The sequence below is a fragment of the Gavialis gangeticus genome, unplaced genomic scaffold, assembly GCF_001723915.1.
Source record: "Gavialis gangeticus isolate Ggan-Ray unplaced genomic scaffold, GavGan_comp1, whole genome shotgun sequence".
In the NCBI taxonomy this organism is placed as follows: Eukaryota; Metazoa; Chordata; order Crocodylia; family Gavialidae; genus Gavialis; species Gavialis gangeticus.
In genome coordinates, this window is record NW_017729031.1 from 102,069,202 (window position 1) to 102,096,085 (window position 26,884).

Consider the following 26,884-nt stretch of genomic DNA (forward strand, 5'->3'; position numbering starts at 1 on the left):
CTGTAATCCATCTAAAAGTAGACTATTTTTATAGTTCTTAAACCATGAATAGGGGAGCCTGTCTTCTGAGAGGAAACTACAGCTAGGGACAGACATTCAAAAAGCCTGATCCTGAATTAATTCAATCTTTCCAGGTTAATCTAACCTGGCTAGGCTAAATCACTTTGTAACTGTACAGACATTCCCCCTGGACTGAAAAAATGCTGGCACATGCCTGCAGTGGCTTGGGCTAGAAGCTGTGGGGGTGTAACCTAGAGCAGCCCCCCTTCCCTTCTACAGGGCTGAGCTGAGAGGGGCATGGCCAAGCCCTGGCAGACACTGTGATTAGGGAGGGGTCCTCCCCACTCTGATAACAGAGCAATTTATCAGCTCTGTTATCAACATTTAGCACCCTATCAGAAAACAAAGCCTCACTCATTAGTTCAAGCCCCTCTTAAACAGCTTTTTCCAAAGGAAGGAATGCAGAGACATTGTCAGCTGAGCTGCTGATTAGCTCTAAACAGCCCTAAATGGACACTACCCTATCTGTTTTACACAGCATTAGCTAGCATACCACATGCTGGCTAGGTCCATGCTGTGGGAGAGAGGAGGAAGCGATCTCTGCTTAAGGGGAAGGGACCTCTGTGCCTATAAGTCTCTGCAGGAGCTCTCACCAGGGAGCAGAGGGGAGGGGCCAGCTCCGCTGTGGAGCAGTGAGCCCTGCCCAGCCCAGACAGCATGCCAGGATGCTGGGGGAATCTAATTTAACTTAAACTAGCAAGAGGTCTGGGACAGACATTGGATAAACCAGTTTGACACAAATCAGTTAAGACTGATACTAATTAAACCAAGTTTTTCTCAAACTGGTTTCAACTATTTTCAAACTGGTTTGTGTGTATTGAATGTCTGTTCTGTTACAGGTTTAAACCAGTTTAAACGTTAAACTAGTTTATGTGTAATGTCTGTCTCTAGCCTAGAAGATTGGCTTGTTTACCTGAGCAAAACAAAGTTGAGAGAGGATATGATTATTTTTTATATATATACTGGGGGATGAATATCAAGAAAGAAGAAGAGCTCTTTAAGTTGAAGGGTAATATTACTTCGAAATCAAATGGATACAAAAGCATCATGAATAAATTTAGACTGGAAATTAGAAAGAGGTTTCTCGTCATTAAAGAAGTAAAATTCTGGAAATGTCTTTAAAACAAAGAGGAACAAAGAACCTGCATTACATCATCACCAATCATGATGTTTCTGGGGCTGTGAGTGTTTGAAATCCCCATTAATGAATTGAATGGAAACTTTATCACTGAGTGGATTGCTTGCATATTTTGGAGGGGTCTGGTGATGCAGGGTTTCCTGGCCTCTATATTTGTAAAGGCATTTGGAGGTGGTGGTCTCAGAGAGAGATGTGGCTTTCTGGAGCTGGGGAGATGTCCAGTGTTGGAACAGTTTGGCAGTAGGCTTGTAATGTCCTGGGGCTCTGGAGGCAAGTGCCTGTTCTAAAGGTATATTTTGTTTAAATTGCATAGAATTTTATGATATTGTGTGTGTAAGGAAGAACAAACTAGATAGTTATGATGGCTTCTTCAGGAGTAGGTTTCCTTATATGTTCTTCTGTCTCTTTAAAAAGGCAATAATGCTACAATACTTGTTGCACTGTATTATACTATATGAATCCCTCAGGGCTTCTGTTTGGCCATCTGTACTGCCCCCCAAATTGTTTTTTTCCTCCTTAAATGCATTTTTTTTAAATTTCTGGAGGTGAAAGGAGTAGTAGTTGGCTGATATGTGTTTTTTGCTTTCCCCTGATGCATGGGACACTGGCCACACCTAAAGGTGAGAGGTTGGGTTGGACTGGCTTTGCTGGTGTTCCTAATGGAACTGAGAAACCAAGTGCCTTGCTGGCTGGTCTTACTCAAATAGATACACTGTTAATCAGACTTGGGGTCAGGAAGACATTTTCCCTCAGGCCAGATTGGTAAGAACTCTTATGGTTGGTTTGTCTTCCTCTGTAGCAGGGGACATGATCATCTGAGTATATTTTCCCTAAAATATACGTACTATTGCAGTTACTAAGGCATGTGTGCACTATGCAAGGCATGGTGGCATGTGAGAAGATCGAGGATACCTGCCCAGAGAAACTCCCTGGACAGAGAGCCACATCCAGCAGTAGCAATGTGGCCATGCTCCAGAGGGAGCTCCCAATCCACCCAGGCTCAGCCTTATCAGCTCACCAGGTGAGCCAGATTGGTTCAACCAAGGCTCCGGGAGCTATTTCCAGCGCAATATGCTGGCAGGAAGGAGAAAGGTAAAGAGAAGAAGGGGCCAGCAGAGAGGGCAATTGCCCACCTGCCGGTCTGGACTGAAGTCCCCGGGAACAGGGCAGGAGACCCAAAGGGTCTATAGAGCTCGGAAAAAGCATTTCTGCATTAATTGGCTGCAGCGAGTGGCTAATTGAGCTGGCAAGACACTAATTATTGAAGGAAAAAAAATGCCTGATTGCGGCTTCAGTGTTTGGGAACTTGTGGACTGAATGAGAAGAGGAGGAATAGCAGCCACTATGAATCATGGCACCATGGGGAAAAGTGGACAAATGAACACGTTGGGTCTTTTTTTTTTCCTTTGTTTTGCAAGGAGGTTTTTTTTTCCTTTTGCCTGTCTTTACATTCTGACAGGCGGCAGTCAGCTCCTGGTCAGGGAGTCATCACCCCTCCCTAATTCAATCAATTAATCAAGTCATAGCAGGCAAGAACTGCGAGGAGCACTGACCCAATTGACTGACTGGCATCTGTCCAGCATAAGAATGGCAAGTGAATGTCAACGGGACGCAGAGGTCCACGTCCATACACGGTGATATCTTGACATGGCACCTTTGTCTTTTTGATGTCTTGCTGTGGCACATTAGGGTTTTTTGAATGTTCAGCTCCTTCATGGCTCTGGTATGTGGTAAGGCTAGAGTGGATGACCTTGTAGGTTCTTTTGGACAAATGTTTGTTGCATAGTTGCAGATGAATGCACATGATGACCCAGGAAGTCACTTCCTGCCCTAGGTTCTTATTTGAGCAGTATCCTCAACAGACAGGAGTAAATTTCTTGCTTTGTAGCAAGCTGGTAGCATGCTCCAACCCACAGCTGAGGTGGGTTAGCTTAAAGAGACAAGCATCTGCTTAATTAGTTTATATATGGGAAATGTTTCAGTCCTATCACTGATGTGAAATGTCCCTGCTGGGAGCTGAATTTAAGGGATATATGCGCTGAACGATAAAAAGGAATTGACTTTAATCTTTGTTTCTTTTGATATGAATTGAAAAGTGGAACTAGCAATCAAGAAAGTACTAGCAGTGTATCTTTGTCACCAATTGGTTGCTTACTCTGACTAAGTTCACTATCACTTCATTTGAAATTACACTAATTTTGCTTCCAGTGAAGTCAGTTGAAACTTAGGTTGACTTCTGGGAAAGAAGGACTGGCCCATAGCCAGCAAAGTGATTTGTAGTGCATACTTCTAGTAATCCGTTTTGCTGTATCACTAAACTATAACTAATAACACCATAACTAATGGTATGAATCAGCGTCTTTGTCAGCAGCCTCAGCAGAGAGGTCAAAGACTGAATGGGCCTCAGAGGCTATCTTGCCTCTCTCCCAGAAATGGAACAAAGCAGATGGGCAAATTGAAAGCACTGTGAGGAAGATTGTGTGCTACTGTTTGTGTTGTTCCCTGCAGATAAATAAGACTTCAGTCTCCAGAGCAGTCAAAGCGGGTACCTTTTACCAAAGGTGTTTACATCTTCCCAGAGAGAAAAAATAAGGTCTGACGTGTAGCTGACTATAAAAAGCAACTTTAATAAAACACAGATAAATTTGTTGTGCTCAAAGCGTAGACCACAGCTTCCCAGAATACCTATTTTATCAATAGTTGATTGACTGGACATGATTTTGATCTGCCCGGTGCTAGTTTTTACCCTTGTTGAGACAGGTCATGTTTGACTTACACCTACATAGCTGCAAGACAAATCAGAGTCTTTATCCCTTAATGGGATTTCACTTTGTAGTCTGATGGATTTTGTTGGCTTCATAGTATCTTCTGCAAAGAACACCAAAAATATCAGTGAATCCACATGGGGAAGGGATGGTTTCCTTAGTTAAAATTTTAAAGATTGATGGTGCAAAACATTAATTTTGCTGGATCATCCATCTACCAACAATGTGTGCTCCCCAGTGGCATATACTTTCTAGCTCCCCTGTTTTGGACCCCCCTGAGTCTGTCCCTCCTTGCTCATTATGTAGGAGATAATGCCACATTGTCCAGCATTGCCCATTTCCAGCCCTTTGCCAGATAAGGCAACTCTGGCACTGAGAGCCCAACAGCAGAAAATGCTACTGTGCCTATGGATAGATGTTGGAGGATGACTGGTTTTTTTGGTTGGGTTTTTTTTGGTTTTTTTTACCCTTTGCTACTTGGGAATCTATTTTCTTCATTATTAAGCTTCTGTAAACCATGAAAAATTATGACAATGTGATCCTCAGAGTTTTTAAGTATATGATCATAAGGCCAATTTTGAGTGGACCTCCTAGGTCATTAAATCCTTTCCTCTGTATTAACCAAATTTATAATAAATATATCATGTTGCAATAAATTTCTGATGAGGGAAGAAAAATCCCACTATTGAGAATTCTGCTCAAGATGCAAGCTGTTTTTTTCAAAGCCATTCCCTGTAAACTGGACTGATATCAATCAGGATGCAGCTTACTTCCCATGTGCCAAACAGCTAAACAATTACATTCACATCTCCCTTCCCAGTTTAACTGTGTGAAAGGTAATAACTTTCCCAAAGATCCCCAGCTCCAGGTGTTAGTCAAACACTTCTCCTTAGACTTAAAGGAAAGAAATGGGAAAGAACTGAATAAAATTTAAAGAAAGAACTTCAAGATTTGGGCCATCATCTCCTGTGATAACTTGATAAGACGCATAGAGTAAAACCCTGGTCTTCCAAATCTAAAGTAGCTCCATATGAGTAAAAGGGTTTACACCAGTGCAAACTGGGGTGCAGAATATCATTTGTCTATGCTCTTCTAACCTATGCACTGGCCAAGATGCGTGGGTCAGAGTCTCATGTGTTGTAAATAGTTCCAGTGGGGTGCATCTAACAAAGAAGTTGAACACCTAGGGCTAGAGGCCCTTAAGGCTTCTGCTCAGTTGCTTCCTAACTAGAGGCATCTAAATTCTCGAGGCATTTTCTTGTTTGACTTGAATTCTGCATCTTTGGATGCCCAAAATTGCTTGTATTTTCCATCTCCCATCTAAGCCCCTTTGGGATCCAGAAACTAGGCTTCTCTCTGATTAAGTATCCTGAGGGGCCCAATTTAGTAAATGTTCTCAAGGGATGCCTCTCTTCCTCTCAAAATGTAGGTGTGAATGGCTTCTTTTAATGTATGGTCAGAGGAGAAGGATCTGGGAGTGAGCCTTCCTCAGTTTTTTGAAAGAATGGATGGTTTCCAGACTCCAGTCCCAAGTGGATGAAAGTGCTCGAGCTTCAGAGAGGGGTAGAATTTCAGACTCATCCCTGTGCTTTAGCACTTCTATAACCTAATCCTATAGGAGCACAGCAAGCAGGTCTTTTTGGATCACTATTTTGCAGTGCCTAACGCCCCATGTACTGTATAAAAATTATAGATGCCTAACACAGGTTCTGGATTCCACTCTGAGGGCCAAGCCACTCTCTTACTGTATCTGGCTTAGTGGCTCTTGTGTATCTGTGTCAGTTTATATCTGCTAACTGGCCTGTTCATATAGGAAGAGTGCATATTATGAAACTTAGTTGTAAAACAAACTTAGTCAACATCACCATTTTCTGGTTCCTAGGATATGAATGTTTCTCTCTGTAATCACTTCTCCATAAACTGACTTCCTTCTGTATGGGAGGAGACCAAACCCTACATATGTGAAAAGCATGTGCTAGTTGGTTATTTATATTAAATAATAATAACTAATCTTTGGCATATTTTAAAATATCAGAAAGTAGTGTTTTATCATATGCACAAGCTGAATAGTCCATAATTCATAGTCACTGTATGACTGAAGTATGTGCCTCTAGCATTTCATATTTATTTTGCTGTTATAGTAATAAAGAAAGGAAATAGTTGTGGTCTCAAATCTACGTAGCACAACCATTCCCAAATATGTGTGGACAATGAGAATAATCGTATCAGTGTTAATGCACTACCCATGGAAAACTGGTCATGACTCGCAAGTAATTTTTTAGGTATGATTTTTTGCCATCCTATGGATCCATTTCTTTGCCTTTCTTTTAAGTCACACTCTAAACTTATAACAGGCCCTACATGCATTCACTGAGGTTGTAAAGATGCACCTGATAGCATATTTGACAATATTCCTTAAAAGTATTAACTGTGCTTTACTAAAAATGACATGTATATTTAATTATTAAGTTACATTAATATGAATGAAAAATAATGTCGCTAAATCCTTAAACTAACTTTGAAAAATCCCACTTAAATCCATACATATCTGTATGCATATCTATATATGGCTGTGTGTATTTTTATCGTAGTAATAATTTCACATTTTTGTCATTTACAGTTTTTTGTAGCTTCTCCAACATATTAGACATAAAAATAATCAGAAATCTAATATTGAAATGGGAGGATGGGAGTGGACTTGCCATATTTTCTACAGCACTCCCATAATCAGATGTTTTGAGTTGTGTAATTGGACAGTGCAAAGGATGGTGTCACTCAAAAAGTTGCTGTGTAGGATATATAAGAGACAGAGTTAAGCCATAAGTAAACACTACTGTTTTACCAAGCAGGCTGACCTGAAGTAGTTACTAGCTTAGTTACTCAAGAAGAGAGGAGATTTTCTTTTCCCATTTATCAGATAGTTAAAATACGTTTTTTCCAGTGGGTATCAGTGAGCCAGAATTAAAACTCAGAATGCAACAGACAAGTGAAGAATTTCAAACATAGACATTACAGGAGTCCTAATACAGCAGAAACCTCATTGAGGTGAGTGATTTGTTTTTCTCTTGCTTAAATTATTCCTGAAAAAATAGTGTATTTTTTTAAAGGACTGAGTTTGCAAACAGTGTCTAGATTTAAAGATGTTGAATCAAATACACTGCTTCTCCATTGTTTTTTGCCCATTAGAAACATTTAAAAAATATCTGAGTTTCTGCACTTAAGAACAGATAATTCACTAAGAGCAGTAGCCTTGGCAGCATTAAATAATTATTAGGGTATCCAATATTTGTTCATGATCCTGGTAAGTTAGAACTATGTTACTTCCCAACTGTGATTTGTGTTTTGTCCTTGAAAAGCCTTCTCACCCTTGTATCTTCGTGACTCTACATCCTTTGTGCTACATTACATTTTATGAGATGCTAAAAAAAATAAATCAAAGAATTGATGATGCCATTAAAACTCATTTGCCTTTCAATAGACCTATTTTATTCACTATTGGCCAACCCAGAATCTTTAATTTGCATGAAAATGGTCCCCTTTGTTCTTTTCTCATCATGTATAAAGCAAACCATGTCTCTCCCCTTCAAAAAAGAAAATTCCCATGACTAGTGTTGCATATGAATTTGTTTCATTCCTCTGTATAATAGCCTTGGCACATTGCCACCTTCACTGAAATATAGAGTAGAAGTCCCAAAGTCTCACTAACTGACCCTGCTGTATTGAAGAGGCACAGATGACATGAAAAAGTAAAAGGCAACTTCCCAGTGGTGAGAGAAGAGGAAGCAGAAACCAAATGAGGACCCAAAGTTGTCATCAACTTTGTTTCAGACTGTCATAACATTATATGCACGCATCTCCAACAATCGCACTGGTGAAATAATAGCAGCACTTCATAGGTTTCATGAAATTGGTTTATGAAATGCCATTTATGGGTCCAGCATCCCAGTTCTTATATCTGAGCACATAACAGAGAAAAGTAGATGAAATAAATGGAAATGGAAGTTATAGAAGATTAACACATTTTTATAGAAGAACACATTTTTGTTCTATACAAAGAAAAGAAAGACCCAAAATGGACTTTTCCAAGAAAAATGGTCCAGCTGAGGGTAAAATACGCTGTACTCAATAATTTTTAGTGTTCGATTCTGCTCTCAGATATGTTTGAAAAACAAGGTTTTTGGATAGGATCTTTTACCAACCACTTGTTTCTCTCATGTTCTCTGGAACCTCGTGGCTACAACACTCCAGCCATACTATTTAGATATATACACTATGTGTCCTAGTGTGTCAAATAATAACAAATCCTGTGTGTTTGGATATCCTGTGCTAAACCTGACAGAGATTTATAAGTATGGGCTGAACTCCCTTTGATTCCAAGTAATACGACAAAAAATAGGAGCATAGGAGATTGCTACATTTTTAAAAATCCTTTTCTTATTAATGTTTGCTTATACAAAATATAGGCTGGATCCTCATCTGTTCTAAGTGCACATTTGGCACTGGAGGGGAGGGTGGTCATAAGCCATGTTACTCTTTCGTTGAGCCTGGAAAAACTAAACTAGTATTCTAAGCACATATTAGGGTAGCCAAGGAGCTGCTCTAACTTATGCTGACTAAAGCATTCCAGGGACAAATCATTCTTCACCAACCTAGGACTGCCAGAACACATTGCATTCTGATGTGCTCCATTGTGGCTCCAGCACTGAGGAGATGGGGGAACAGATGGCATTCATTTGGCTACACTGGTGTTATACCAGCTGGTGTTAACTTCTCAGCTTCCTGAGTAAAGCAGCTTTATTTCTCCTTTAGACTGCTGAAGCACTGGAAACTTAAGCAGGGGTAAGGATATCACCCTAGAATTCTCTTCCTTACAATAATCAGATCTGGTATAGCACCTACAGACACATATGTACAGTGTGCCATCATAAGCAAAACAATAGATTTGCACTACAACAAGACCTATACTTACCCACCCAGGTTTTACAGAAGAAAAAAGGAAGAAAAATGTCTTTTTCCACAAGACTCATCTATTGATGATGCAGAGAAAGGGGGAAAATTATGAAGTGGCAAGAAGTACATAAATCCTGAGGTCCTTAGCTGTTTTCTTAGGCAAAATTCCCATTATACTATGGCAGTATTACCTGGGTAAAGAGTTGGATACAAATAAAGACTTCCAGATTTGTCCCAGTATTAACTAGAGGGTTGGGCACTTTCTTACATCCATAGGTGAAATGCAGGAGCTCCTTGCATTCCTTTATTCCTCCCCAGAAGTTTTCTGACTCCTATTTCAGGGATTCCTTGCAACTTCACTGGACTTTTCTCTCCCATGCCAGGGACTGTGCATGTCCTACACCTCCATGCACCCATACAAGACTCTTGCCATTATTATATTTCCCCCCTCTCCTTTATGGGGTATGAACATGTTAACTACTTTGGGAAGATGGGCAGAGCCTCAGCTTTAATAGCACTTTTCATCAGTAGATCTTAAAGTACTATGAAGAAGTTACCTTCGGTAAGTCACTTTATATCTCATTCAAAACTATAAAACGTAAAAAAATGTTAACTGCTTTGTATAGTACTTTTAGCTATACTGATGAAAAGTGCTAAATATGGCTTATGCCTGAGTTTTGTAACAACAATAACGATGTTGCTCCATGGAATTCATTTGCAGCTGCTTTCCTCATTTTACAGATCAGAGAACTGAGGCACAGAAAAGTGATTTCCTCAAGACAACACAGCAAACCAGTGGCAAAGCCAGAAATAGAATCTCTAGGTCAGGGGTGGGCAAAATGTGGCCTAGGAGCCAGATGTGGCCCACCAGGACATTCTATCCGGCCCGCAGGGCCCCTAAAAAATTTAGAAAATTAACATTAATCTGCCCTGGGCTGCCTGCCATGCAGCCCTCGATGGCTTGTTGAAACTCAATAAGCAGCCCTCTGCCCAAAATAATTGCCTGCCCTTGCTCTAGGTCTTCCTGAAGCTATGTTTGTGCTCTGTTTAGTAACTTACACTACCTATCAGCTGGCGATCTGTCTCTGTGACAGGTAAAACAAAAAGAAGAAAAACACTTTACTGACTTTTAAATAAGTATAGAGTATATGATTGAATTCAGAGCATTGCTGGAAAATATTCCTGTTAACTTTCTAAACACTTCCCTGTTCATTTAACATTTTCTATGAACCAAAATGCTCATCAATAAAGATGCTGTTCAAAACCCACACTCCCATTGCATAACAAAAAGCATACAACGGTGAGGTTCATTTCCATTCACTAGCAACCTCATCTGTTGCAGACGCTGACCAAAATGATTTACTCATATATGTAACATTTATTTTTGGTGGAATGTTGCGCTTACAAAAGAGAGCTGATAGTTCAAAACAGTTCCAGAGAGCTGGAAATATTTCATCTGGGAGGGTACTGAAAAAAACTGTTATTAAAAGGAAGGCAGTAGCGAAGCAAAGCAGATGGAAACAGCCAAGTAATTCTGATCTTTATGACTTCCTCCATTCTTCCTTCAGCTGCAGATCTCACATCCCAGTTTACAGTGTTTCTTCCCAACAGAGCAGAGGTATGTAGGTTTTTCTGTTATACTTTTTATTCATTTTTAAATTTTTCTCAACCTGAGGACTAATGTAGCGATAGTGAAACAATTTGCATAGCTTAGTGGTACACACATTCACTAGAAAGGCTTCCAAAAGAGGGCCTGAATCTTATACTAAATTTATTTTTCACCACTCTGACACCATAAAAGGATGTGAATTAATTTTGATGATTTCTTAATAAAGTGCACCTATTTAATTTAAACCTGTGTGAGGAGCACTATGTAAACTGAGTGTAAATGAGAATCTGAATCAGGCAGAGTCTCACTCTCTCTTTCTTTACTTGCATTTTGACTTTAACTAGATTTGCTTAGGAATTGCAAATTTGCTCCAGCTGTAAATTAATTCCAACCTCAGCATCTAATAGAAAATATTTCCTCCATATTTTGGTGGGAGGGGGTTATATTTTAAATTAAGCAGATTGCAACATTTCTGTGAATCTCTTGAATTACCATGTAAACAAAAGGAAACAAAGATGTATAAAAATCAGTAAGAATTCATTTTTCAAATGAAAAGCAACTATAATTATCGAACATTTATAGTAGTTTACACCATTCTGGGGAAAAAGGAGAATGAATGGGAGAGTATCAGGTAAAGAAAGAAAACAGATATTTGGGGAAATTGTAGAGTGCTATGCAGCCACCATAGATCAAATCCTGAAGGCTGGATTCACCTCAAGTCTTCAATGGGCCTAATCATGTGCTTAAGTACCTTGTTCATTCAAGACATGAGAGATGAGCTAATCAAAGTAGTTTGAATTTAAATATTGACCTGTCTTGAAATGGAGAGTTCAAGCATCTTGATAATCTGGTCTATACCTATTAATCTCATGGGAATTTTTAGTTGACTGTTATATTCCACAATCTAGGTTCCCCCTCCTCCATAGAAACTGGGAGAAGTGGACAGAGCATTGCTCTAAGGCAGTGATTCTCAACCTTTTTTGGGCCAGGACCCATTTGTAAACATTGATGCCCAATCCTGACCCAGTGCCCCTCACTCCTGATCTGCTGTCCCCAGCCCCCAAGTGTGTAGGTTGGTGGGATATGGGGGGCCCCCCAGGCAGCCCCTTGCAGGCTGGAACTCTGCCTGTCTGCAAGGTAAAAGCCAAAGTTTCCCACGTTTTTCTCCTTTAAAGGAGAATCTATTTTTAAAGTTCATGACCCTTTCATATATTTTTGCAACCCACTTACAGGTTGAGAAATGCTGCTCTAAGGCACAAATGAGTGAGCTTAGAGCCCACTTGTATTGTCTGAGAGGTTAAATGTATTCCACACACTTGAAACCTCTGAATTGGGCAGGATTTTCCCTGAAGAACAAATCTTTGGGCTGGATCATGGTATATAAACCATTGAAGTTAACAAACATTTGAGTGTTGATCCAGTTTCAGGATTTTGCTGCTGATTTCTTGCTGCAGATTTCTGATGGAGGGATTAATCACTGATGACAGTCCTAGAAGTTTAGATGATATATGTAATATATATATTTTTTACATTTTATTTATTTATTTATTTTACTTTGTACTGTTACTTCTGGTCTGAGAATGTAGTAATTTCTGGGATGGTGTTAATTCACTGCCTATTTTAGGAAGCTCAAAAAGGTGAAGTTACAATTGTCCTCCTTAATACTAAAACACTGCATCTTGGTGGATTCTCTTCTGACTATGCTAAACATGTTTCTACTTGGGTTTCTAGATCTACTATTAGATTCTCATTTTCACTGAATTATCAGGGATATTTGGAAACTCCAGCCAGTGCTGACCTAGTATTTACACAGGGCATTATTTTGTAGTAAGTGTTTCATATAGGCTTATTTATTTATTTTACAGCATGGAATCTGTTCCAACATCTGCTTGGCCATGTGTCTCCAGCAGATGGATGCCTCACCATTGCTTACTGTCTCTGATAGCTTATGACTGAATTAAAAACAAAATGCTGACAGATTCACCAGATTGCCAGGCTAGATTAGGGCCATCCTATGTGCATGTGTGCACAGGCTGAAGGCAACACCTTCATCTGCAAGACCCTGCCATGTCCCAGAAAGGGAGGTTGTCCCAGAAAGGGAGGTTGGCTTTGGCTGGGGAGAGCCAGTGGACGTCCAGGCTAGGAAGGGCCATAGTTTGTAAGCATAGCTGTGTACATATGTTACAGTTCTGGAACCAAAAAGGAGGAAGGCCACTGTGGTGTTCACCAACTCAGCCATTTCTACCCACTTCCTACCCTTGGCCCTAGTCCAAACAGCCCCATAGGCAGGGATTGTGAGCAGGAGAGAACAACAAAGCCCCACATCAACCTTGTACTGTCCCAGTAGTGAGGCTTTCTCCTTTGGTTCTTTACCTCCAATGCAGAGGCAATAATCTGACCCCATCAATTTACTATATAAATATAATTAAACAAATCAAGGATAGTTGTTACTTTTTTCTACTGCTGATGTACTGAGGTGAACACTGGTTGTTACAGCTCAGGCTAACAGAGCCAACTTAGCTGCAGGTGGATTTAGAAAGGTTAGTACTGCAGACCTTCTATCCTCACTGGAAGGCCTTTCAACTCACCTGCATTCTACCTTCATTCTCTACTCCATTTGGCTTCTTTCTACTCCTGCTTCCCTCCTCTCTCTATCATTTATTGCTCCTGCACTGTCTATCCACCTGCATTCCCACTTAGCTCTTGGTCACACTTATCTATTCCCCATTCTCAGTATCTGGCTATTTCCCCTGCAGTGGCAGATGTGTACAGAGGCAAGACTCACAGGCTGCACTCACGTTTTTACAGGGAACGAAGCATACAGAAAAAAAACCCTAACATTTCTTCTGCTTGGGGACCTATATGCACCATTGTGGGCGCTTGACTGGAGCAGCAAACTGAGGGTTTGTACGCATGAGAGAATCCGAATCAAGTACTGACCTCTTGTTTTGTCCCACAGGCTAGTGTTGGTTTCCTTATTTTGGCTTGGACTCCTCTCCTGTTCCATCAGGCAAATTAGCACAAGTAAGTTAAATCCAAGGTACTTGAAAGACATCTGGACAGCACACATGCACAGAGACAGGGGGAACAGTGGTGTGTGATTGAGAGCAGTCTCCTAGCTCTTTTCCTGTCCACTGCACTTGTCTAAAATATCCATGTGAGAGACAGGAAAAACAACCAGTCTGACAAGGCAAAAATATGAATCTTTGCTGTTTAATTTACAGGAGTCTTGAGCTTCTAGAAGCATCTCAGAAGATTTTCTGAGACTTCAGGCAATTGATAGCAACTTACACTTTACTGTGTCCTTCTTAGCTATCTTGCCACTTTTCTTATCTTGTTACTTTTTTTTTTCTTTCTATCACTCCTTCCTTCAAAATTTTCCCTTTTTCCTCTTCTCTCCAATCCTATTGCCCTCCTTACTACTGTAACTTCTCAGAGGATGCATTTTAAATGGGTAGCACTATGAAGGTTATCCAGCACCTATTAGATGGTACAATTGGTCTAGTGAACACCTGAGTTTTATCCCCAGCTCTGCTTTAGAACCAGATGTGTGATCTTGGACAAATGCCCTTTTAGTTTCTGGTTCCCTTCCCTCCATTTGTCTGATCTTTTTTGGTGGCAGAGCAGGAACTGTCTCTTACCAAGTGTAAGTACAATGCCCAGCAGCATCAGTAGGATAATAATTTGCACCCCACTGTCTCCTTTCTTTTAATGAACTCAGCTGCATGTAACCTGATTTAAGTATAATTATCCTGCAAAGTGTTGAGGGCCTAATTCCCACCCAGTTTATTCAATACTTTACAGACTCAAGCCCTAAGAGAAGGATGAAGTTAGGTGCCAAAGATCACATAGGAAGCCTGCAACTGAAACAAGATGAAAGTCCAGATTTCTTGGCTCCCATGTCAGGCTAAATTTGAGGAATAAGTATGATTGATGCTGACAATTGGAAAGTGACACTAATACAGTGGATATCTTCAATCCCTGTACAATACCTCAGCTATAAGCACCTTGTGCCCTTTCTAGTAGTGGCAGTATATGTAAGCTGTGAAAGCACCTGTTCATTAACACAAGAGCTGTAATACTTGTCCTGTTCTAACACTGGCCAGAAAAATAATTGCAAAGCAAGAAGAATATATTCTGTACATGTTTCCCAGTGACACTGGAAAATGTTTCCTCCATAGTAAGCGTGACCAGAAATAGAGACAAGTAGCTCATTACCACAGCAGTTAGCTTATGGTGAATCTCAGGTGCTGAAAAATATGAAATGTATCTTCTGCAGGGAAGGAGGGGAGGTATTTTAGCTGTGAGCCAAAGGAGGGATTGCTCAGATTCTGGAATGAATGCAATCATGTGGCACTTGCAGTAATACTTCGTTAATGTATGTGTGTCTGCATGATAAAATGGTTACATTCATTAGGGCACTGATGTCAAGGGAGTGGATTAGTCAGATGTATGACACAACACATCTGCTCTACATGATTGACTTGATATGTAGGGTGGGGAGATGATGTCAGTGTGAATGCAGGTTTGTGTCTCTCTAAGATTACAAGATCTGAATTTACTGCCATCCATAATCTGCAGCTGCTGTCCAGGCAGGTCCTATTTGGTTCTATAAGAAAGAGAGAGAATGAGGAGTGGTAGAGGAGGACAGGACAGGACAGGACAGGACAGAATAGAATAGAATAGAATAGAATCTCCTCCCAGGATGTACATGGTCTTCAAAGAGAGATGTTGTGGCTTCTTTATTCTGTCACAAATGAAGGGTTAGTGCTACACTGGAAAAGGAAGCATGGTTTTGTGGTTAGAGCTTGGGGTTGCAACTCTTTAAATTCAATACCTGATTCTGTCACAGACTTCTTAGGTGAACTAGTCTCTTCATCCTACTGTGCCTCAGTTCCCCATCTGTTAATTGAGGGCAATGATGCTTCCTTTGTGAATTCAAATTCCCAAATGGTTGTGAGGTATTTGGAAAGGGCACATAAATAATAAATACTGAATAGTACTGCTGCTACCTTTATGCTACATTTCAGATTGCAGTGATACTTTTTCCATCCTGTTCATCCTCTCATTAAACTTTTTTGTTTATAACATAGGCTCCTTTTTGACACAGGGAGCATCTCATGGACATCTCCCCTCCTGTTAACTATACTAATCACTTGACTTATTTGTGAACACATAACAGTGAACATGTAACAGACTTGTTGCAACAACAGCAATTGGTCACATACGAGGAGTATTAGGAACATGTTTTTAGGTTTTACCCTTTTAACAGCTGGAAGCAAGGAGGAGTTGATGCTATGTGATGACAAACACCGCAGTATTCCACACTGAGAAATCTGAGACCTTCTGCTTTATTGTATCTTGTTTTGAACCTAAATGTATCTGTGCTTGGGGCCTACAGAAAGAAGAATCATTCTGATACTGTCCAGATTATGTATGGACATTTCTGAGCTGGGTAGGAAAACTACATATTGTTCAGCAGTGACAAAATGATGAACTAACTCATTGCACTTGTGACAAAACTGTTGCTACTATAATAAGGGCAGTTAAGGGATGGGTATGTGGAGGGTATTGTTGCTGCTGTTGTTGTTTCTCTACCAGCAAAGCCCTAGGGTACATGCAGTTATATGGGTAGAAAAGTGCTTCTTTGCCTATGTAAACTTTGTCTACTTTAAGAGGGTTTGCTGATACAGCTGTACCAGCATATACCATGAACCTTTGCAACCTAGACTTGGCTTGAGATCCATGAACAGACAAGTTTAAAATCATGCATGAGCTGGCACGTTCTGACTGAGTGCACATCTGGTCTTATTTGAAGACAGCTGCTTTTAACATAACAGGTGAAGCGATATGGAAATAATATCCTGTACATGAGCATATAATGCTCAGAGATATAATGAGGAACAGTTGATACTGGTATTCATACCTGTGTTTGCTTGAATGGTGCCAAGTGGACATATGCTTATACAGGAGTCTCTGTTTATTTATAGCTGTCTAATCCAGGGTAAATTACCTGTTCAGTCCTTCGCCTATCATTGCTGGCTTCAGGAACTTTATTCTTGCTGTGCAGATATAACTCTCTTTAACATTTACCTTTTATAGGATAAGCATGAGAAGGAAATACAACATATCTGCCCCATGTCCTCTTAACATAAGAACTGCTATAGTATCTCCCAGTATGTATTGTAACAGTTTTTTCTAAACTGTGAGATAACTCAGACAATATAGCTAGAAATGGCTACTCAATTTGCAATGCAGAAAACATGAGAGCAGAATTGTTATCCTTCTCATTCCATGTAAAATGAGATTCAGTCTCTTCAGACTTGCTTATTTTTAATGGATAATAAAATGTACAGGAGTCCATACCTGGCTTGTAAACTCCAGATAGGACTTAGAATTTTTACAAGTGCCTTTGTAAACCCTTGAGAAAATGTCCATAACTTAAGTAGCACAGGGAATGTAAACCTATTCCCTTCACAAAAGGAAGAGCAGGGCAGCATGTCAACATTAACAAACTGTGTGCAACCCATCAGACCTTTTGACTTTCATGGGTGAAGTTTTTGGTGAACTTTATATGTTCTTATTTTTGGGGGCTGGGGGGAGAGGGTAGGGAGGAGAATAAAAACTCCAAAAATAAGCCTTTCAATTTCCCTCTCAAATGACACTGATTTCTAGGGCCAAATTGTTTAAGACATGGCATGGCAAACTGTAATTAGATGACTTTTTGAAAAGTTACTTGTTTCCTCATCCATAGCTTGACTGAGTCAGTTCAATTTCTGCCAACTTTCCTTTAGCCACAGGTCAGGCATGTGGCATTTGTGGATTTTTTATGAGGCATTAGAAGTTGGTGTCTGGAATAGAACCCTTGTTACAAACATAACTGCTGAGAGGCAGACAGCTTTACAAGTTTAGCTTCCTTGTGAACTGAGGACCCAGCATTGTGACCTCTGCATTCAGCTTAGCTGCCCAAGGAAGACAGCAACTTGGGTTTACCACACTGAATAAATGGACTTGTGACTTGTCTGAATATTCATGTTTGTTTTTAACCAATCCAGACTGTCTATAAACTTTCCTTGACCCAGTCTATTAATTTTAAGAGTGACTAGGGTCATATATGAGAGATGGACCATGTGGGTTCCATCCCAGATAGCTGGAATAAGCTACCTGTATAATGAAATTGGGCTCAAATCTGTTTGGTCTTAGGAAAAATTTGATCCCTTAAGAAGACTTCTAAATGGAGAAAAGTGAACTGAAATTATGATGATGCTGTGTGTCATCTACTATTGAAAGCCTTAGTCTGATTTCACTCTGGAGCTGCTCCATTGACTTCAGTACTGACACCCAGGAGGGTCCCTAGATCAAACAGGATGTTTGTAGCATAGTCAGGAACAGCTCCACCTGCACAGATGTTCTAGTCCCATTTCATAATTACAGGAACATCATTAGCATGTCAGAGGGCAAAAGTACTAAGTAAAAACAAAAGACAACCTCTGAGAAATATAAGTGACTTCTTAAATGTCTTATTTACATGACAGACAAGGTTCTTTAGGTAAAAGTGGTATCTTTTATTAAATCAACTAAATAGTTGGAAAAATTGTTCTTTGCAAGCTTTCAGGTACAAACACCCTTCTTCAGGCACAGGGAGAGTTTGTTATTTCTTTGTGTTGTCTCCTGGGTAGAGTGGAAGCCAGTATACAAAATGCTGGTCTTTGAAAATGCAAATGCATGGCAGCCCGGAAGAGAGGTCCTGTGAGACAATAGGTGAGAAAGGTAGGAGTGGGAGGAAGGGGGGGAAGGATGTGGCTGTTAAAATGCAGACCGGTTACCCTGGGTTATCAGATGGCAGGGAGGCTATAATGTGCCATATAGCCAATGTCTATATTTAGTCCATGATTTTTTGTATCCAGTAGGTTGATACGGTGAAGTTCATAGGCTTGTCTGTGAAAGGTATTTTGTAAACTCCCTTTAAGAATTTAAACTGAGAGACTGGAGAGTAGTTTTCTTGTAAGAAGTGTGCGCCCACAGGTAGTTGTATATTTTTGTCTTTGATAGATTTTCGATATGTGTTTGTTCTGGTACATAGTTGTTATTTGATTTCTCCTACATATTTTCCATCTGGGCATTTAGTGCACAGCATGAGATGTATTATATTTCTGAAGGTGCAGGTGTAAGATCCAGGAATGGTGATGGTTCTGTTGTAGGGTGTAGTAATTGTGGGGGTGGTGGAAATGTGTTGGCAGGTTTTACATTTCTTGGCATGGCATGGCATGGCATGGTCTAGATCCAGTCGGTGTGCTTTGGGTCAGGTTCAAGGTTTACTTCTGGTGATGAGGTTGGCAAGGTTTGGTGCTTGTTTAAAGGCTAGGATGGGTAGTTCTGGAAAGATCTCTTTAAGAATTGGGTCCTCTTTTAGTATGGGTCACAGTTTTTTGAGAATTTTCCGTATAGGTTCCAGGGAAGTTATGACATACCATTAGTTAATGGTATGTCATAACTAATGGTGTGCAATTCTGGGGATTTTCTTTTTGTAGGGCAGCAATTCTTCATGTGGTATCCAGGTGACTCTTTGAAAAGTACAATCTATCTATCTGTAGGAGTGTCCTTGTTGGGTGAAAGTCCTTTTGAGAGTTGCGAGATGATGATTGTGGGTATTCTCCACAATGCAAATTCAGTGGTATTGGAGGGTTGGCTGCACATTACAGCTTTTTGGTGTGTTTAGAGTGATTGCTGGTTTTGTGCAGATATGTATATCAGTGCATAGGTTTCTTGTATGTGGTGGTTTGTATTTTACCATTCTGGATATTGATCTTAGTGTCTAAAAAGGAAAAGTTGGTGCTGGAGTATTCAAGAGAGAGTCTGATAGAGGGGTGATGGTTATTGAATATGTGATGGAAGTCAATCAGACTTCAGGTTTTCAGTCCAAATGATGAAGATGGCATCTATGTGTTTTAGCTATAGCATGGGTTTGATGGTGCAGTTCTTGAGGAATTCTTCCAGGTGGGCCATAGAAAGGTTGGCATATTGTGAGGCCATTTTGGTGTCTATAGCTGTGCCCATGGTCTGGAAGAGGTATTGATTGTTAAAACAGAAGTTGTTGCATGTGAAGGTGAAGTATATAAGTTCAGTAAGGTTCTTTGGGTAGACATGATGTCTTTTATTATACCAACTAAAGAGCTGGAAAAACGTTCTTTGCAAGCTTTTAGGTACAAACACCCTTCTTCAGGCATTGGGGGACTCTGCTGCTGTTATGAGTTCTCCAAGGTAGAAAAGAAGCTAAAGTAAACAAGAAGTCTGTGAAGATACAAATGAACATTTGTGCCTGAAAGCTTGCAAATAACTTTTTTCCAACTCTTTTGTTGGTCTTATAAAAGGTATCACATCTACCCAAAGAACCTTTCCTGCCTATGTCCTTAGTCCAACATGGCTACAACCAACAACCCTAAGTTCAGTAATATCTTTAGGTCTGTACCCTGAGTTGTAATCTTGCTCTTGTAGATACTTAAGACAGGCTTGGGTGCCATCTTGGTGTGGGATGTCTGTATATAAATTGGTACCCTCCTAGCCATCATGGATGTTATTGCTGGAAAGGTGGTCTGACTCAACCTACTGAAGCTCTGTGCAGATAATACAGCAAAGATAAGAGTAATATGTCTGTAAATAATAGGCATATGGAGCTAAAACAACAACTGAGAATCTGGCCTTGAAATTGCCTGAGGACTGGCACAGAAAAAGCACATAGTAAAATCTTTTTCCATTCTATCTTTGGTTCTGGAAACATTTTTAATATTGTAGTTTGCATTTCTTCAGTTTCTTCTATTCAAGGATCTCAAGGCATGTCACTAGCATTATTGAAAGGACAACACTCTCATGAGATAGTTTAAATAATAATCTTTACTTTGCAGATGGAGAAACATAAATATTTAAGCCAAACATTTTCACACTTGATTGTTCAAAGTTAGTTGCCTAGATCTATAGATAGGCAACCAAATTAAAGGGACTCAGTTTTCAGAGGACCACTGCCCTCAGGAAGTACTAACAGACATCACTTAAAGAACAAATGCCATGCATACTCATTTGCAGAGAGACTGTTTACTGTTTAAAAAAAGATATGAGCCATTTTAAACTTGGTTAACCTCATTCAAATGCACTAAAAAAAGTGTTGTAACCTGTAGCTGTCCCCATGTCTTACCTCCAAACTTCTAACCACGTTTTCCTGTTTGTTGCAAAATATTTCCTCTCTCCTATTGCTATTTGCAAAATCAGATCTAGGAGCTGAGCCTATGCAGTAAAAGGCTCCAGTCCTGTTAGCAATTACTTGTGCACAGCCTAGGAGTGAAAACAACAGCTGCTAGCAAATGGCCTCTTCCTTTTACTGTGTCTGTTTGCAAACCAGTCCATGAGAGAACCTAGTCTTGACTGGCTCTGTCTAGTTCTTGATGCTGGCATAGGCTCTGAAGGGATGTCCAAAAGGAAGACAAGATACAACGCCATGTTACAGGAGTGTGCTCTCTCTATAAATCAGTAGTCAGGTCAGAAATTGTATTCAGGAATATGTTTCTGGGTTTTAAATCGCAACTCGTTGATAATGGAAATGAACTATCTCAGCTGTTAAGGTTGCTGTTTCATATTTGTAGTGTTTTTCTGCAGATGTTACATGTTTTGAAAAATGACTCAGATGGGTGGTACTGGTCTCTTGCACTGAGTCCACACCCTAGGGATATGTAATTGCTTAGAAAAATGTGGCTCATTTAAAGTTCCAATAAACACTTTGAAAAAAAATTACATTTACCAGGACAACAAACCAAATTAAATCCCTTCAGGCTGATACACACTAGAAAGAACTGGTGTTGTCATTTTCTATTGATGGAGCAGACTGGGAATGGAGTAGTGCTTCTGCATATAGTTTGATAATATGAATCTTTCTCCATAATAACATAATGCAGTTATATAGATACAGAAGGCAGATATGTAAGAACTGTAATAAACACATTTTTCATCACTTTTTTTGCCCATGTACAAGTGACAAACTTAATTCTGCAATCATTTCTGCACATATAGAGGTTTATGTATGTGAGAAGATCCACTGAAACAAGAGGGATTTCTTGCAGCAGTAAAGTTAAGCATAGGCATATGTGTTTGCTGGATAAGATGTCTTGAGAGCCTGTTACTGCCACTGCTTTATCAGGCAAAAAATGAATGTCATTGAAGGAATGCAGAACTGGAATCCAAGTCTGCATTCTGAATTTTAACTCCTGAACAGAACTGGTTCTCAGAAATATACCAATCAGCTCATCTGTTGTATACCCAACAAGCTATTCACATTCTGCAGGCAGTTACACTCATGTGTAGCAATGCAGATGGATGGGGTAACTCCTAATGGAAGGCAGAATTTGGCCAGTTTTAATCAGGCTTCACTTGATGGCAGACTTCTGTGGGATTAGTGATTTTTGTGATCATTTCTGCTGCCCATAACTTATTTAGTTGGTATCACAAAGTAAATGCAGTATTTCTAAGCACCTCAATCTTATTAGACTTTCTCCTTGCTCGTGAAATAAGGTTGCGTTTCCTCAAGTGTTTTGTCTGGTTTATTTATTAATTTACTAAAATCATATTCTTGTTTCTTAATTTTACCTGAAAATACTTCCCAAAAAATGTTGGTCTGATTGTAAACTGAAAAATAGCCTCTCTGAGTTCTCTCTCTTTTTAAAAATTTGTCAATCTTCCAATGCTGAGTCAACAAGTCACTTCCAGTTACAGCAATGGCAGTTGTTCTCTCGGGAAGCTCCATTTCCTCTGTTTGTCACCAGGTTAATTTCTCAGGTCACTACTAAATTAATACCATGGTCTTTTGCATTGCATATGTTGAGCACATGTTTCCTGCTGAACATCTCTTGCCTCTAAGGAATTTCCTATCTCTACTGCATAGCAATTGCCTGTGTGACACGTATTAAGCAAGGCTGCAAAGTATTTCCTCTGGTTTTTTTTCCAACTTCTGAAAATATTCTGGGTTAGCCTGATATTTTCCATGCTTGGTCTTTGGCAAAAACAGACAATAGCCTAGCTTTATTAGTTAACAAGATATAAAATGTTGTGAAAGAGTATGAAATCCATTACTTTTAGGCAGCAAAAGTGGCATTTTATCCTTGATGCTAGTTATTACCTTCAGATATATCTGGTGTATATATATTTGGCACAAAAATGTGCACCAAGTTATAAAAGGCCAGCTTCAAATCTCATTTATACCAGTATAAATCTGGAATTACAACACTAGAGCTTAGTTGTCCTACTTAAGTTGAGAACCTAGCTCATTGTGTTCCTATTACTTGCTTGTATTAGTTGTAGACTAAACTATGTATTAAGAGCCACATATTGACAGCCTTCTGAAATACTACATGAGCAGCTCTGTTGAATCCAGTGGGATTGCTCAAAGAACAAAATGCTGCTTAACACTAAAAAAAAGTGTTAGGATTGGTCCCTATGAAGTGTGGAGAGTTTAATATGTCTGACTGTCAGCCTTTCTTAATATAAAGACATGCAAAAGTAGTGGAATAAATATATGACCTTCAGATTGCTAGAGAAATCATTATATATAATTTAGCTAGCTGCAATTTTGGTGTTCCATATTATCTTTTTAGCATTTTTTTATAAAACATTACTTGGCTCCCTGGCATTTTAATTGTACCCTTTCGCCTACACAGACGCCTGGTACTTCTCAGATTTCTGCCACAGACATCATCCATAAAACCTGCTTCAAACAGGAACAGGAGATAGGATCTGTAAAATCCCAGAGTCAAAAAAAAGAGAACTATTATTTTGCACTTCTTTAGTGCTTTCCAGACAAGGAACTCTCATATCTTTGGTAAGGGCATTGAGTTCATTTTGTCAGCCCCCATGGGGGAAGAGGAGGGGGGAGTAATACTGTCACTGTCTTACAGAGAGGGAAGCAGACATAACTGAGAAATTAAGTAATTTGCCAAAGATTATAGACAAGTTCATAAAACAGGAAATCAGTGACACTGAGAAACTGAGACAGTGTCTGTGATTCTCAGCCATGGTGATGATGTGGCACCATGGGATGCTTTGAGATCCTTTCAAGGGTGCTGTGGGGTGCCACACAATGTTAACACTATTCGGTGTACATTCACATGATAAACCAAGAGGTTTCAAATAGGAATTCATTGCGTTTTAACAAGGGGTATGTCGTATCTTAAAAGACTGAGAACCACTGGTCCAGGTCTTCCCATGCCTAGTCTACAGCTCTGGCCACAAGACTAGGCTGATCATCTTCTAGAAGTGTTGGAAGATCTTTTTGTTTGGGCAGGCCTTCAGCAGGCAGAGTTAAATCTGGGGCATTATTTGGGGAGTTTGTTCTAAAAAATAAAATAATATTTTTTTTGTATTTGTCTTTATAATTTATTTTATTTTTTTATTGTAAGATACCCTGAACTTCTTTTGGGGAGGGCAGCATATAAATCTAATTAATAAATAGTCCTGATCCTGTAAATAAATTAAAAAAAAGGAAAAAAAACAGATTTTGGTTTGCTTTGAAAATACAAAGAAACATCCCCTAGTAAATGATTTATCTAAAAAATAAGGGGGTACATCTTTACCTTTCCACTTAAATTGGTGGAAGCATACTAACTCATGTTAGCTGAGGATTGGGCCTATACAGATCAAACTGTATCTCAAACAGTTCAGACTTCTCAAAGATGTCAGGGGACACACGAGCCAGCCCAAATTGCATTCTTCTTTCCAAAAACAAGGTGCATGTTTTACTGGAGTGGGGAGGTGGGGGGCATGTTGAATGTGAGGGAATATGGGCCTTGTGACATAAAATCTGCATCTCTTGTGGTCACTTTCTTTAAATAGCCACAGTCTATTACTTTAGGTCCAAAAGGTAGTGTTGCCTTGTTTTTTGCAAAAATCAGTACCAAGAATAATCATGAGATTTTCAAGTTTTGTTGTAAATGTGGTATTTTCTTGCATACCACATATCCAAAATTCAATCAGGGTACATGGGTACATGTTTTAAGTGGGGAAGCTGTTTTCTTCACTGGAAAAGAAGCACACATGGAGGCACTGTGCTTACCAGGCAGCTGCCAAGAGGCTGCTGCTTGTGTCTGGCCCAGCAAGCAGAAGAGGCTTGATGAGGCTTGTGATGTGGAAAAACTTTATTTACAGGAATTTATATAAAGAACTATTACAGTAAAGAACTAATAGTGTTGCTACTGCCCTTGCTAGAGTCTGTGACCTAATCTCTCATGACAGGCACACCAGGAAGCTCCTGTTGCAGGATGCCTCATGCATATGGTCTCCTGGGATGCCACACTTCTTGGACACACTGTGTTTCCAGAACTAACTGTGTCACAGTCAGCCATGACTCCAGAAATTTTTTTCCCTACATTCTACTTTCCAGAAGAAAGGGGCATGTTTTATCTGAGAGTGTGTTTGTATGCAAGGAAATACAGTAGTTTTTTGCCTGGGTAGAAGTGTTGTCCTGCATTGTCCGCAGCCCAAATAAAGAGTTGTGCTGGAACCTGACTGCCAAGAAGTCATATTGACTCGAAGTAAGAAACTGATGGATTTGTTGTTGATATTGAAGCACATGAATGAATGTTTGGTGCTATTAGTAACACAATTAAGGAAAATTTAACCTAAGAGTTTCCCCTTAAGTTTTCCATTCCCTTCTCTCCACAGAAAGCAGCCAGTACATCATGGAGATGGAAGATTTTGACAACTACACCTATTTTTATTATAACTATGAGGAAGATGAGCCATTCCAGTCCCATCTCAGTGTCTCACACATGGTCTCCCTTTCTTTATGTTGTGTGGCATTTCTCCTAGGGGTGCCAGGTAATGCCATAGTCATCTGGTTTATGGGGTTTAAATGGAATAAATCAGTCTCCACCCTCTGGTTCCTCAATCTGGCTATTGCAGACTTCATCTTCGTTCTTTTCTTGCCTTTCTATAGTACATATATAGCACTAGGTTTCCACTGGCCCTTTGGGAAGTTGCTTTGCAAAGTTAACTCCTTTATTGCTTTACTGAATATGTTTGCTAGTGTTTTCTTCCTGACCTTCATCAGCCTTGATCGCTACATACGCCTGGTCCACCCCACCTTTTCATGCAAGTATCGGACCCTTAGGAACGCTCTCATTCTTAGCGGGATTATTTGGCTCTTGGCTGCTATTATTGGTGGCCCAGCCTTGTACTTCAGAGACACTACAATTCATAACAACAACACCATTTGCTACAACAACTTTCACCTCCACGACAAAGAGCTCATTGTTATGAGACATCATGTTTTGATTTGGGTGAGGCTTGTGTGCGGTTATCTGTTTCCTTTGGTGACCATGGTCCTTTGTTACTCACTTCTGATTGTCAAGGTTAAGAGGAGAAGCCTACTAACCTCCAGCAGGCTCTTCTGGACCATGGTTGCCGTAGTTGTAGCTTTTTTTGTTTGCTGGACACCCTACCACATATTTAGCATTCTGGAACTATCTGCTCACCATAACGAACACTTACATGGCTTGCTTCAGGATGCCATTCCCCTCTCAACTGGTCTTGCCTTCATTAATAGCTGTCTCAATCCAATCCTCTATGTTTTGATTAGCAAAAAATTCCAAGTCCATGTTAGAGCGACAGTTTCTGAGGCACTAAAGCTTGCGCTGTGGGAAGTAAGCCGTTCTGGAACAGTCAGTGAACAACTGCGAAGCTCAGAGAACACCCACGTGGCTGTGAACTACTGTGAAACTAGGCAGTAAATGGCTCTTTTTTCTTTTTTTCACCAGTTGTGAGTTCTTGTTTATTACAGAATTGCAAATTTATATGTAATGTCAAGGACTGGTCAAATTGATTGCTGGTGCAATTCTGTAATAAACAAGAACTCACAACTGGTGAAAAAAAGAAAAAAAGAGCCATTTACTGCCTAGTTTCACAGAAATTACTCATTAGATGAAGCTCCAGTAAATTTAGGGATGAATCTAGCCCAGTGTTTCCTAGCTACTTGCTTAAACACAGAAGAAGTGTAGCTTCAGACAACGTTTTACTTGGCTTCTATATGTTTGCATATATGACTTTGCACACACATGCTTGCATTAGTTTTTTGAAAACATTTTGCATTCCAGTTCAACACTTGGACACACAGAATTAAGCAATATAGAGGCTATGCCAAAGTATGCATACAAAATGATGTGTGCAAATGTTAACTGCAAGTGCAAGAATGTGCACGTCATATTTTATACAAACACAAGTGGAGGACTTCTATGTATTAGATCTTGTCCATAACTCAGTTATGTAACAGATACAGTCCTGTATACAAATAGGAACATTTACAACGTAGATGGGGCCCTATATATATTT

At 39.8% G+C, this 26,884-nt stretch overlaps 1 protein-coding gene across 5 annotated transcripts; it reads left to right on the forward strand.

The window, feature by feature from the left end:
- The first annotated feature begins 6,780 nt into the window (after positions 1-6,780).
- On the forward strand, positions 6,781-26,387 carry GPR1 (G protein-coupled receptor 1). Of its 5 annotated transcripts, XM_019523469.1 has the most exons (4): positions 6,781-7,008; positions 10,482-10,531; positions 13,482-13,546; positions 25,220-26,387. In XM_019523469.1, exon 4 carries the CDS (start codon positions 25,237-25,239, stop codon positions 26,284-26,286), a length of 1,050 nt encoding a protein of 349 aa, XP_019379014.1. In that variant the 5' UTR covers positions 6,781-7,008; positions 10,482-10,531; positions 13,482-13,546; positions 25,220-25,236; the 3' UTR covers positions 26,287-26,387. The 5 variants fall into 5 exon arrangements, with proteins under 5 accessions (XP_019379014.1, XP_019379016.1, XP_019379013.1 ...); XM_019523471.1 differs by lacking the exon at positions 13,482-13,546; XM_019523470.1 differs by lacking the exon at positions 6,781-7,008 and having other exon boundaries at positions 10,442-10,531.
- The last annotated feature ends 497 nt before the right edge of the window (positions 26,388-26,884 follow it).